This window comes from Pagrus pagrus, assembly GCF_965226575.1.
Source record: "Pagrus pagrus genome assembly, chromosome: 10".
Classification (NCBI taxonomy): Eukaryota; Metazoa; Chordata; class Actinopteri; order Spariformes; family Sparidae; genus Pagrus; species Pagrus pagrus.
In genome coordinates, this window is record NC_140194.1 from 11,650,642 (window position 1) to 11,664,233 (window position 13,592).

Below are 13,592 nucleotides of genomic sequence, written 5' to 3' on the forward strand. Positions count from 1 at the left end.
TGGAAAAGTAAGAATTGCTTGGATCCGGATATGGCCTGAAATGAAACGAGTCTTATAAAAACTGTTATCTTAAAAAGAAAAAAGAAAAAAAGGGGGGGGAAAAAAACTGTTAGCCATGCCTACATTGTAGGAGGGCGGTGTTTTTTGAGAACTGCCTGGTAACTTAAGCTGCAAGTGTTTAAATCTGACACGTGATAATTATTTTGTGCATTGCTAAAGTCGTTTCGTAAAGATATTAACGCGAAAACAAAAGTGTGTCATATAAATAAAATTATTTTTTGATATTTTTTTGGACAGCCCATCTGACGTAAGGACGTCGTCAGTTGGTGACGCTGTGTCTCTTTGTTGGCTTAGCAGCGGCGACGTTTTGTTGTTATTTTCGCTGCAGCTGAAAAACAGGCTCGGATAATTTTGCTTAACGTATTGTTCCGCAACCAACATTTCACACACTGTAGACCTTTAGGTGTGCTTGTCACAAGTTGATAACCACCCTAGGAATGGACTCAGACGAGGGTTATAACTATGAATACGACGACGAAGAGGAGGAATGTAGCGAGGACAGCGCCGAAGAGGAGCCCGAGGACGACACCCTGGAGCTCGGAGAGGTGGAGTTGGTCGATCCCGTGGTGGCCGGTGGAGAGCGAGATGAGTGCGGCGATACTGGTGGAGGTGGCCACGGGCCCGGCGAGGAAGAGGAGGAGGACTACCGCTTCGAGGTTTTGACTGCCGAGCAGATCCTCCAGCATATGGTGGAGTGTATCAGGGAGGTCAACGAGGTCATCCAGGTAGGTATTTTGGTATGTCAGCGTCAGGAAAGACCGGGGTCCAGGCTAGGGGGAAGCGTAAACAGGCCTTGGACGTTAGCTTAGCCGTTAGCCTTGTAGGAGTAGTTTACTTGCTGGAAGTTGGCAGTTTCACAACAGTGCTTAGATTTACCAATAATTCTGTCATTTAAGCTTTCTTAACTTTGCGTAGTTTTTAAAATGAAGATGTAGACAACGTTAAATGTATGAATTAAAGTAACAATTTTCGTACGAATTTTATCCCAGGAAGTAGTCTAATCCCTATTGAGAAGTTGGCAGCAACGTTGCTAAGCTAATGTTAGCTTGCAAGATAGCTAGCTTGCTAACTAGCCAACTGTAACTGTTAACCCAGGACTTTACCGGGAAATAGCATAACCATAACGTCTGCATTCATAGAAATAGATAACTGCCAACTTCTACTAGACGACAACCGGAGTGCGTTAACTAAACATTTAAATCATAACGTTACAAAATGCATAAAAATAGCATTAGCGTTGACGTTATTTTAATGTTGGACGAAAGGCTTGGTCATCGAGTTGGTTAGCAAGTTACATGCTAGGCAATTTACGTTAACGTTAACAAGCCATCTCATCATGACTCCCAAAACCGTTCGGATGGATCACACGAACGAATCTTAAAAACGAAAGAGCTGTAGTTTAAATTAAATATCAGGGGAAACTCAGACGAGCCCTTCGGCTTATCGTCAACTTGGGCCTCCATTTCCTTTCACTTGACTAACGTTACAGTTGGGTACAGAATAAAATGGATAGTGGTCTTCATAGACCTGTCACCCTTTACGTCTTTATGAAATAGCGATGCATTTTATGCAAGGAAGTGGTTTTTAGTGTCATGATTTTACTATAAACGACCCTTAAAGCAAACATGGGTAAAATATCACAACTGTGGATACAGAAAGCCACATGGCAGTTTTTTCCACAGAAGAGACAACTGACATGGTGATTTTTCTAAAAATAGTATGTAGGTCTGTCTAACTATACTCAATTTTCAGATTTTTGCAATACCAACAATTATTTTTCCAAAGTAAATAGTTGCATTAGGTATCTGGCTTTAACTTTTCAATGTGGAGAATGTGACAGTTGATAGGTAATATGCAACCCTTCTTGTAAATGTCTCTAGAGACTGTGCCTTCATTTGTCAAGATTAACCAGTTTTGTCTGGCCTCTGAACACGCTCTAGGGGTATAATACCAGTGCTTTTTGTCATCTGTAAAGACTAACACGTCCAAAGATTGCACTGCAAACTTCAGAAAGACATACTGCAACAGGCAAAACCTGGTCTAGGAATATACAGATAGGTATTTCTAATATTTTGCCCTTTCCCAGATGCCGCCCCCTCCCCAGAAAAACCCCTTAATAAATCAACACAGTTCAACATAATCACAAACTGCTGCCTCTTAAACGAGTATGAAATTGAATCAACACTTCTCTTAAACGTTATCAGCAAAACTATACCATTTTTAACCTTCATGAAGGTAGAATTTATTGCTCTGCTGTTGTATTAAATTGCCTTAGCTTCAGCAAGGTGGACCTAATAAACAGGCAACAGACTATATTGTCAGACTTTGTCTTGTGATGCGTTATGGATACATTGGTATCACTGTGTTCTCTCTGGGTGTATCAAACTTTAATTGCAGATGTTTTTATCCAGGAACTATTATGCTTTGTATCAGTCTATCCCTTGTGCCTGTTGGGTGATAGCACGAGTGTACATGTGGCTGTAGCTATCTCTCACAAATATCGGCAAAACTAAAAGTCACACGTAATGCTTTGAATAAGTAGTATTTAATTGATAACTGCTATTACAAGAAATGATCGTTCTTAGAGAACTGTTTTCCCCTTCAATCACCCAAACAATATGATCTCTTCACATTACAGATTCTCTTGTATTGTGATACACTCCCTGTGAATTATAGCAGGAAGGAATCAAATAAACATTGTGTATATGAAGATGTACATCCAGACAGTTCACTTATCTGATCTTGTAATTTCTGAGAGTAATCCCCAGTTCACATGTAATTTCAGCATGCAATAAAATATGTTTTTACTATTTCTCTTTAGTGTCTGTACCGATAACATTTGTGCCAGTCGACGTGTCCTGGCTTCAGAAAATACAAATAAAGTTGGATTATTTGGCCATGTCTGATCTCTCTCGCTCGTCGCAGTTTACCATTATGGTGTTTAGGTTGGCCATGGCTATCAATCCAAGCATGCACTTTATACAGCATTCAGGTTTAACGTTGGCTTTAACAGAAGCAACAATTAAACACATGTAATGGTTGTTTCATTCAACACATAGTCTAAATTTTAGCCAACACATTCATAAAACTAAAGGAAATGTATTTTTTTTAGAGAGAAGGATATTTTGGAATTGAACTTGAATCTATTTTTAATACATTCAAATTGTGCTTACGTGGAATGATTTTTTTCCCCCAGACATGGCAGGACAGATTTAAACAGTTTGGACTTCAACAGATTTTCCTGGTTATTAACAAAATCAGCAAATTCTAAGTAATGGAAACAGTGTCATCATCATTTACCCATTGCAGGGGCATCCCGGGTGACATCACTGTGTTGACTTCAGTGTGTTCATAAGTGTTTCTTATGATAATTTACTGTTAACAGTAAAATGTGTAGACATTTGATAAGCCATTACTAGCAGTAATTTAGGGTTAGTTTGTAAGCTGTTGCGGAGTCAGAAGGGGAGTAGATTTGTTATTCCTGCTTGTGGTGTGAACTTTTCTTTTTTTTTTTAAGTTGGGGGCATCATTGTTCTTTTGTAGTCTACTGTACTGGTCCCACTAGCAAGCTGGGTTCAAACACAATGCAAACCATTTTTTGGTGCTATGGTTTACAAGGGATTTTGACTGCTGAAATGTGGTTTTGAGTCTGTGGGCTACAAACTGACAAAAGGATGTTATCCTTTGCTAATATGGTGTGTTGGAGTGTTTCTGTAACACTGCAACAGACACAGACATATTAGAGGGTTGTACATGAATAGGTGTCTTAAGGGGTGCAGACGCAGACTGATGTTTTTTCCTCTCCAGACCTGTTCCTTCTTAATCTCTGTACATTAAGAAATTGAATGATATAGTTCAGTTCAGGTTGAACACAAATGTTCCTTGTGAGAAAACATTTTCAACTAATCTGCATTGTTTGCATCTCTCCATTGACTTTTTATGTTACCTTTATAGTCTGCTGCACATTGTATAAGATAACTGCATGGCAGCATCAAAGATAGCAAAATGTGGACTGGAGCTGGTTTTCTGTCAGCATGAGCAGAGAACAAATGAGAGGCAGCAAAAGGAATACCTGGAGTTGCTCAACAATCCTTATTGAAAGCAGCAGCTACACACGTTTAAGTAATGCAGTACTTATGTGTTGCTCCTAGAGCACAAAACGGGTAGAGCAATATATGACAGATATCTCTGTGTGTTACTGTGTGGACTGGTCAAGGTGAAGCTATTCAGGTGGCCTTTGGTGGTCCAGCACCTTGCTAATCAACCAAGTTTACTTTCAAATGTGGCAATGGCTAGCTAAAATTAGTTGGTGACATAAGCTAACTCCAGCTATAGATATATACTATCTTCATTAGTGACTTTACTCTCATCTTGATCTAAGCTGACTGTGAATGTACCCAGTGGTGACTCGGCAATAAGAAATACTACTAGGTTGGAGCAGCATGCAAATGATATATTTTACATCATGATATTTGGTTGTTTCTGTTTAGGGTAGTTGGGAAGGATATCAAAACAAGTATGCATTAGTAATGTGGAAAATGACTTGTGCTGAGAAAACCTTCATACAGTGCAATGACTGTCGCATATCTGCATTCACCATATCTAGCGCAATGCTAGTGCATAGAGCTGTCTTATTATATAAACACTAGATCCATGTTGGGGATAGGTTTTGATGGGCTTTGATTTTGTTGCCCTCTCAATCAAAATTCAGGTTTGGCAGACTACATTCAAGTGTAACATCGGCCTTATTGATTTAAACACTGAGTTTGATGTTTGTACCAGTAAAGTGAATAAAAGTTAAGCACTGCGTTTGGTTTCGGTCACTGGCAATAATGCACTGGGATGTGTATGTGGTTTTTTGGGGGGCGGTTTTTCTTCCTTCAAACCAAATCTCTAGTGTTGTTGTTTATAGTGTCATAAACGGCAGCCATTTGCTTGCTATGTCTACATACACAGCAAAAATAAAAATATTTCATTTTGAATGTACCATCGGCCCTAGTGACCTACTCTTAAGCAACCAATGTGAACAGAAACGTTGAAACTCCCCCTCTATGTAATGCAACTCAGTAGAGGAGGTCTGCAGTAACTACAGTGTGAATCATTTTTCAACAGATTTTTCAGACAGTGCAGGAGATGAGTTGATTACTATGGCTGCAGTTTGTGGTGGTATTTTATTGGGATAGAAAATATATGGGTAGAACTGTGGAAATGCAAATAAATGGGCCTTTTATGTCAAATTTCCTCTAATTATAGGTTGTTATATGTTGCCAGTAGTTAAATGTAATTCTTACATTACTTAATTGTAAGATTCAGGCTTATTTCTGACCAAGCATTTCTTGTTCCTCTAGAACCCTGCTACAATAACACGCATCCTTCTCAGTCACTTCAACTGGGATAAAGAAAAGCTTATGGAAAGGTAAGAATCAAGTACATTCTTTATTGGGCTGCTAACAAGAATGTCTGCTGAGGCTTTACTATCCTGCATTTTAACACTGATTTTTTTTCTCCTTTTTTGTATAAATCAATGCAGGTATTTTGATGGAAACCTTGACAAGCTTTTCTCTGAGTGTCATGTCATTAACCCCAGTAAGAAGCCTCGGATCCGTCCTCCAATCAACACTAGATCATCGGCACAGGACATGCCTTGTCAGATCTGCTATCTGAACTTCCCCAACTCTGTGAGTCACATACGGACACTGGCATTGTGTTGAACTTGCAGAATGTGTGTTCAGGTCTTAGGTGTGGTGTTCGAACAGGGATTTTGTTGAAAATTGTTAGACGCCAACGCTTTGTCTTGGCTTAACACCGCAATGGAGAAATAAGACACATTTAACTTGCATACGGCGACCCCTAACTACCTACCAACCTACAGACGTGACATTTTTATGCTTTTCCAAATTCTTTTTTCAGACCCAGTTTACTGCCTTGGCTAACACAATAGTGGGAGAAGAGGACAGACTTTACATCACGAAATGTGATCATATTAACCTTCTATAATTGTAGAAATAATTCTGTGAATGTAACTGTAAGACTTCTAGACAGTTTTACTTAGCAGGCTAAAAGTGATTTGAAGGTTGTATGAGTTACCCACCTGCCATGATATTAATGTTGGGAGAACAGATGAAACTTTGTGCCATGTTATCAGACATTTTCTATCAGCTTTTGGCATTGCCAGTTGGGGTTAGGATAAGAGAATATGAGGGCATAATAGGTATAAAATGTTTAAAACAGTAAATTGTTCCAATTTTAAGTCAAGATTTTTAGTACAAAGAACCAAGGGGAAAAGCTGTCTTAGGTCACTTATTCTTTCTTTAACACACCAAAAACACTGTCTTTCTTCATGACAAACCAATTACATGATATTGATGTACTATGGAAAGGCAAGTGATTGGGTTAAAGATTTATTTATATTCATTATATTCAACAGTATTTCCAATACACCGCACAATGACATTATGGAGCAGGTCGTAGATAAGATAGTTGTTTACACCACTTAAGTTTATGTTTTATTGTTTTTGCTTGATATTTCTGTGTGGGGGTTACAGCACACACAATTATCCATCTATTATTTTCATCAGTTTGCTGAAACAAAATTGTTTTCGGCAAATCTGGATTATTTTTTCAGTTCTTCACTGTGAAGACTTTGATTTGCCTGGTTACTAGAAGCACACATGGCTCACAGTCATATGATGTCTTGTTTGTCTTATTTACTCAATGCTTCTCTCTTTCAGTATTTTACTGGCCTGGAGTGTGGACACAAGTTCTGCATGCAATGCTGGGGAGATTACCTGACCACCAAAATCATAGAGGAAGGAATGGGACAGGTACCCAATAATATTTGATTCAGGGAACAAGTCATTGTTCACTGTTAGCCTCTATATAGCTGTCTAACTAATGATTTGCCTTCTGTGTTCCTCTTCTCAGACAATTTCTTGTCCTGCTCATAGTTGTGACATTCTGGTTGATGACAACACAGTCATGTGAGTATCTGATTTGTTTTGGTTTGTCGTTGACCAGCAGTGATCACAATACAGAGATTTTAGTAATGAAACGCGTAGAAAACAAAAATGATTTCTTGATTTTTTGTGGCTTGTAAAGCATACAGAGATGGGCGCAGTTCACTAACAAACTACTTGAGAAAGATATTTTTCTCACAGTATTGTTAGATCTGCAAAAAAATCTTTTAAACTTTGCAGTTGTTGCTAAAATGTAAAAAAAAAACATACTTACCAAAGTTCATCTAATCTAATTATTAAACCCAAATAAATCAAATGAAATGGATATCATTCCACTAAAATCAGACATGCTTTCTTTTTAATACCATAGCTTTTAAGTGCATTTAACAGGAATAAAAAACTATAAATGGGAAGAACATTTTGTCCTCTAAAGGAACATTCCTAGTGCAGGGCTATCTAATTACACCACTACTTTTCTACTTTACAATGTTAACGTCCAGCCTGTTGTGCAATGAAATATACCTCCATACTGAAAGCATGGAAACTAATCTCTCGCACCAGCTGTTAAGCTGACAGTAATTGTCTTAACCTACATTCTGATCTGACCAGCGAGCAAGGAACCTAACCCTGATCACTTTAGGGTGTAACACATGCAGAAACATGCTCCCCATGTCCATATTTAATTTTATGATGTTCTTTTGTACCAGATAGTGGGTTAGTTTGAAGCCTGGATTAAAACTCTTAGTTTTGTCATTATGAAATGTGTTGTTGGTAAAAAAAAGTTGATGTCAGCAGACAAATTATGATTGTCCTTGTAATGTCAACTTATTTTATTTCACTGAGCTACTCAGGAACATGTGTAATTGTGTGGACATGTTCTGTTCCCTGCATTGTTGCCTGGAAGGTATGCACTGAATATTAAGGATCAGGTTTTTACGCAAGTCACTGATCTTATGTAATGAAGGCTAATAAATTATTTGACTTCTCTTATAGGCGCCTCATAACAGATTCAAAAGTGAAGTTGAAGTACCAGCATTTAATTACGAATAGTTTTGTAGAGGTAAGCTTTGAATTTTTTTTCTCCTTAACAGTGTGTTGATTTATGATGTTGAGCTGTCTCGGAAAAGTTTCTATGAAACAATGAGCTGATATTCTATCTCTCATTACTCCTTCAAGTGCAATCGACTGTTAAAGTGGTGCCCTGCACCAGACTGCCATCATGTTGTCAAGGTCCAATATCCAGATGCCAAGCCAGTGAGGTGCAAGTGTGGCCGTCAGTTCTGGTAAGAGAGCATATTTGAAAACAGTTTAATAGACTTGTGAACTAACAGTGACAGTACTGAAAAGTTTACTCTTTAAGTAAAATAGTAATTATTACGTAAATTTAACTTATGATGCCCCCTGTTGGTGCAGCTTCAACTGTGGAGAGAACTGGCATGATCCTGTCAAGTGTAAGGTAAGCCAGTCGGGAAATACAGAAATATCTAATTATTATTAGAACAATTCTGATTCTGAATACCATTAATTGTCAACTTAATTATGTATTGCTCTTATTTAAATGTGTTTGTAGTGGCTGAGAAAATGGATTAAGAAATGTGATGATGACAGCGAAACCTCTAACTGGATTGCAGCAAATACGAAGGTATGGAACCAGATGGTCTTCGTTTTGCCCTTTTTTGCCTGGTTCATGTTGGGAGGAATTAATGTGGATACCACAATTTAAAAATGTAGTAGTGGAAATATTGCACAGTAAGATTGTTTAAAACAAATGATGTACCTATTTTTCTGAACACATTTGTTTGCTGGAAAGTAGTGAGAAGTGCGCACCCATTTCAGGTGTGACCAGGGTTGGCCCAATTGAAACGGCTCATTTGTTTGCCGGCTAAGCCAAGTCGTCTGTCCATCGTTACTGTTTTAAACCCAGGCTTAGACTTGTAAAAAGCCTCCCCAAAACATATATGTTTTTTTTTAAATGGCATCTTCAGTCCATACATTTACAGACTATTAAGAATGTTTTACGGAAACTTAGAAAAGTCATTGCTCTCTTCTTTGGACAGGAGTGTCCAAAATGCCATGTCACCATTGAAAAAGATGGTGGCTGCAACCACATGGTTTGTCGGAACCAAAACTGCAAAGCTGAGTTCTGCTGGGTCTGCCTGGGTCCATGGGAACCCCATGGCTCAGCCTGGTAAGAACTAATGGCTTATGTTTATTGTGTCACTTCTACTGGCATGTTTGACTATATCTCAAACCACTAGTTAATGCATTCGATTATCTATCTTGCTGAGGTTTTTCTTTTCAGGAATGTTAGAATCAAGGATCTAAGGACATAGGATGTCATTCACTGTACAGATTGTAAAGCCCATGAAGGCAACGTGATTTTGGGCTGTATAGATTTTATTTGATCTATCGGTTGCAAAAAATACATTGCCAACATCTGCATCTTTTTGTTCTTATTTTTCTTTTCGACTGTGACTTTTCAGGTACAACTGCAATCGCTACAATGAAGATGATGCCAAGGCAGCCAGAGATGCTCAGGAGGTAATAAATTATAGTCGTATTGATACATTTTAAAGCCTTTGCATGACAAGTATTTTTCTCTATTTTTGCACTAGGTGACACACAACATTCAGACAAGAAATTCTGAAAAAGATAATTTGATGGATGCCAGAACAATTTCATTAGAATGTAATCCACCCCAACTGATCAAAACATTTACAGTTCCACATGTAACCCTGCTGTACACTTTAAGAAGTTTATCCAACAACCGGAGTTAGTGAGTTTGAAGTACTACATTGAGGGCTGCAATGTCAGCCTGACAAACGGGGTTGATTGTCGTATACTGAAGAATGGCATCTTTTTCTGAAACGCCTGCAGAATATAATTTAGACATCCCAACATATGTTGCAGAAGATTCAATACCCAGTGCATTGGAAGTTTTATAGGTTTGTACAAGTCAAGGTTAGTGAGATAAATCCAGTGCCATTCTGTGTGTGCAGCGCTCCAGGGCCGCCTTGCAGAGGTACCTGTTCTACTGCAACCGCTACATGAACCACATGCAGAGTCTGCGCTTTGAGCACAAGCTCTATGCTCAGGTCAAGCAGAAGATGGAGGAGATGCAGCAGCACAACATGTCATGGATCGAGGTGCAGTTTCTGAAGAAGGCCGTGGATGTGCTGTGCCAGTGCCGCTCCACACTCATGTTCACTTACGTCTTTGCCTTCTACCTCAAGAAGAACAACCAGTCCATTATTTTTGAGGTATGATAAAAGGGAATGTGTTGGCGCAAATATCATAAATGTGAACAGATGGTGAATGACATAAATAACCAGAGCTATTTTCATATTTGTATTATATTTATAAATTTGCAAAACAGTGTTTTTAAGTGTTGATCTTAACAGTAGACCACATGAAGGTACCACTGCAGTAATAAAAATATAGTTGGAAAATCCCCTGAACTAAATTTCTAAATGAATGATGACAGTGAAAAAGATCGTGTGGGTTGATCATTGGGCTAAAACTAATTGTAAGAAACTTCAGCCTTCCTGTCATACCTTTTCCAAATGACTTTCAACTAGGGTTATCATATCAGACTTTCACCATTTGGTTATCGTGGCACAAAATACTCAATTAATCGGTAGTATATTGGGGCATTTAACTCACCTTAGGCAAAGCTTCCTTGTGTTTGGCTTGACTGTTGAGTATTTATTCTGTAATATTGTTTTCCTGAGGTTCCTGCTTTTGCTTGATTGTCAAAGCACTTTGTAAACTCTGTTTTTAAAGGTGTGCGAAAAAGTTTCATACACAAAAATGGCACATTTTTAAAGACGTACAGATTTATTATTATTAGCTGGGAGTAAAATATTCAATATTTTTTATTTTTTGTGTTTAATTTTCATAATATAATCATGGACATGGTATATAACAATATCTTTTTTGATCTTGGAGTATTTAAAGTTTTGTCAAAAAAACTTTCCAACCATAAAACTTTAGGTCAGCTTGAGATTAGAGCTTTTAAGATGTTTAACAAATACAGAAACAGATCCCATCACACAGACAAATTTGCCAAACAAGAAATTGGAAATGGAAGTGTCTTTGTACATAATGTTAGATTATCTGGCCAGTGGGAGCTTTATAACACCTTTAGCTGTCTCTTTTTTGACACGTTTTCTCTCATTCACCCACTTCTCTCTCTTGACTGGAATGACTTACTCCCAACTCTTCTTTTTGTCTGTACAGTTAGGGCTATCCATGGAAAACGGATTATACCATGAATTTCTGGCCACATTTCCATTCATCATTCCTCTCGCTGGCAGCAGAAGTAGTTCACTGACAAAGGCTCAAGACCAGATTAGGCACCTAATTGTTGGGAGGGGCGAATGGGAGGAAATCAGACTTCCTGTAGCCGGAGCTGGGCCTTGGCCTGGGACGCTCCAAAGTTTAGGCTACATTTCTGTCTTTTAATCTGTTGCAGCTGTGGCATATAATAATATCGCTATTTTTTTTGGGATTATCAGAACAACCAGGCAGACCTGGAAAATGCCACTGAGGTGCTCTCTGGCTACCTAGAGCGGGATATCTCCCAGGATTCCTTGCAGGACATCAAGCAGAAAGTACAAGATAAGTACAGGTCAGTGAAGGAAGAATAATTATCACTGGCTGCCACTATTTGTGTTCTTGGACTCTAAAAAATATTTGTGTCTTTACAGATACTGTGAGAGCAGGCGAAGAGTGCTGCTACAGCACGTGCATGAAGGCTATGAGAAGGACCTGTGGGAGTATATTGAGGATTGAGGACACGTCCCAATGCAACAGACTCTTGAGTATCTTGACAAACTAGAGCGCTGATGCAATTTAACAGGGCAGCACGGGCCTTCTGCCGCCTCTCCTTTGGCAAACCAACCACTTTTGCATCATTTTTCCTGGATTTGTTTAACAAAATCTTCAAAGTAAATTATATTTAAATAAAAGGTAGAGTAATAAAAGAAAGTGTACTACAGTATTGTTAGCAACAGAGTGGAGTCTTGAGAAAGCAGAAAATCCATCTTAAACAAATACATCCTTTTGGCTCGTATTGTAACACCTCCCCTGAACTATCTTATTTTCCTATGTTTTTTGCTTGTGAATCTTTTCTGTTTTGATTTTGACTTTTGTTTTCCCATTAGTGTGAAAATGTTTTCAACACAGCTTTAATTGTCCTGGCCATGTCTGCAATATGTGGTGAGATCCTTGTCTGGGTGCCTGAATGTTGATAGGCCGATTGAAAAGGGGCAAAGACATTTCAGGGGGGAAGAAGAAAAAAAACATCAAAAGAACAAAATAGCGAGTCTGTATTTTTCAATTTGTAAATAGTCCATATGCATGGAAGTTAAAGAGCAAGAGTGGCACGTGTTTGCATAATTTTGAAATTTTGAAATATTTATTCTTTACCAATATTGAAGAAGGTTGTACTTTTGCCATCTAGGTTGAGTCTTTTCTCCCCTTCCATAGTGTGTGGGAGCTCAGAGGTCTTTGGCAATAAGGCATTCGCCCTATCATCCCCAGTCTCTTCAGAGCAGTGCACAAGTTACGCCTTATCAGTAACTCTAAATGGGGACTGATAGAAAGAATTTCTCGTAGTTGCCAAGCGATCAGATAAAGGACTCAGTGAAAGTTCACAGCCAAGTTAGAAAACCAAGAGCAGAAGATTTACAGTTAAAAGGTAAGGTAGAATGCTCCGGCCCTGTGTCCTCCTATTCTAACCTTTTGCCGTACCCTCTTAGTTGTTTTTAGAGGTGTTTAACATTTAAGAACATTACTAATAATTTGCAAGAGCCAAACTGAGTGACATTCACTCTTTTTTCTTTTTTTTTTTCTCTTTCCCAACGTGGCTTGAGGTAGCCCTCTTAAGGCTCATCTTGCACCTTGGGGATTGAATGAGGGTAAGAGAATGTACTGACAGCACAGCTTTGTTGCTGCTAATTGGGCTGGATCACTGTCAAACAGCGTCAGGCATTTGCATCACTCTTGCAGGGAATACTTGGATGGCATGGGGCTGATAGTGGCCGTGCCTCTTTGAAGAGATCTCTTACCTTGCAGTGAGACTGAACATTGCTTTGAACCAAGCTACACAGATGGACTTGCGTGATCCTTAGGCAGATGATGAATATAGGGCAAACCTCTAAAGGTTGTAGGACTGTTTTATAACGCTGTTATGCTTTTGCATTAAAGACTGTATTTTTCGCACATGGGTTGAGGAGGAAATGTCAGCGCCCCTCCAGGTTTTGCATTGTTCAATGTGGTGGTTGCTCTGGTTGTCAAGCTTTCTGCTTGTAAATGCTCGTTAATGTCTCTGCAATATGGCAGTCTTCAGAAGATTGACTGGAGGGGACATAAAACAGGCACTGATGCAAGTCAGAAGATGACACCAAAGTGTCAGCTTTCATTAAAACACATCCTTTAATCCAGTTCCAGATCTTTGGGGAATTCTCTCCCACATGCTTCTTATGTGTTCAAACTTATTATTTTATCCTAGCAAATTATAAACTGTATTGTTTATTTGAATAAATGTCATGAGAAATCTCATTTTTGGGAGTA

At 38.7% G+C, this 13,592-nt stretch overlaps 1 protein-coding gene across 1 annotated transcript; it reads left to right on the forward strand.

Moving 5' to 3' along the window:
• The first annotated feature begins 331 nt into the window (after window positions 1–331).
• arih1 (ariadne ubiquitin-conjugating enzyme E2 binding protein homolog 1) lies at window positions 332–13,580 on the forward strand. Its single transcript, XM_084364536.1, has 14 exons — window positions 332–785; window positions 5,409–5,476; window positions 5,591–5,738; window positions 6,792–6,884; window positions 6,985–7,040; window positions 8,010–8,076; window positions 8,193–8,299; window positions 8,430–8,472; window positions 8,587–8,658; window positions 9,074–9,204; window positions 9,500–9,557; window positions 10,016–10,276; window positions 11,534–11,646; window positions 11,726–13,580. Exons 1-14 carry the CDS (start codon window positions 498–500, stop codon window positions 11,808–11,810), a joined length of 1,590 nt encoding a protein of 529 aa, XP_084220662.1. The 5' UTR covers window positions 332–497; the 3' UTR covers window positions 11,811–13,580.
• Window positions 13,581–13,592: the final 12 nt, after the last annotated feature.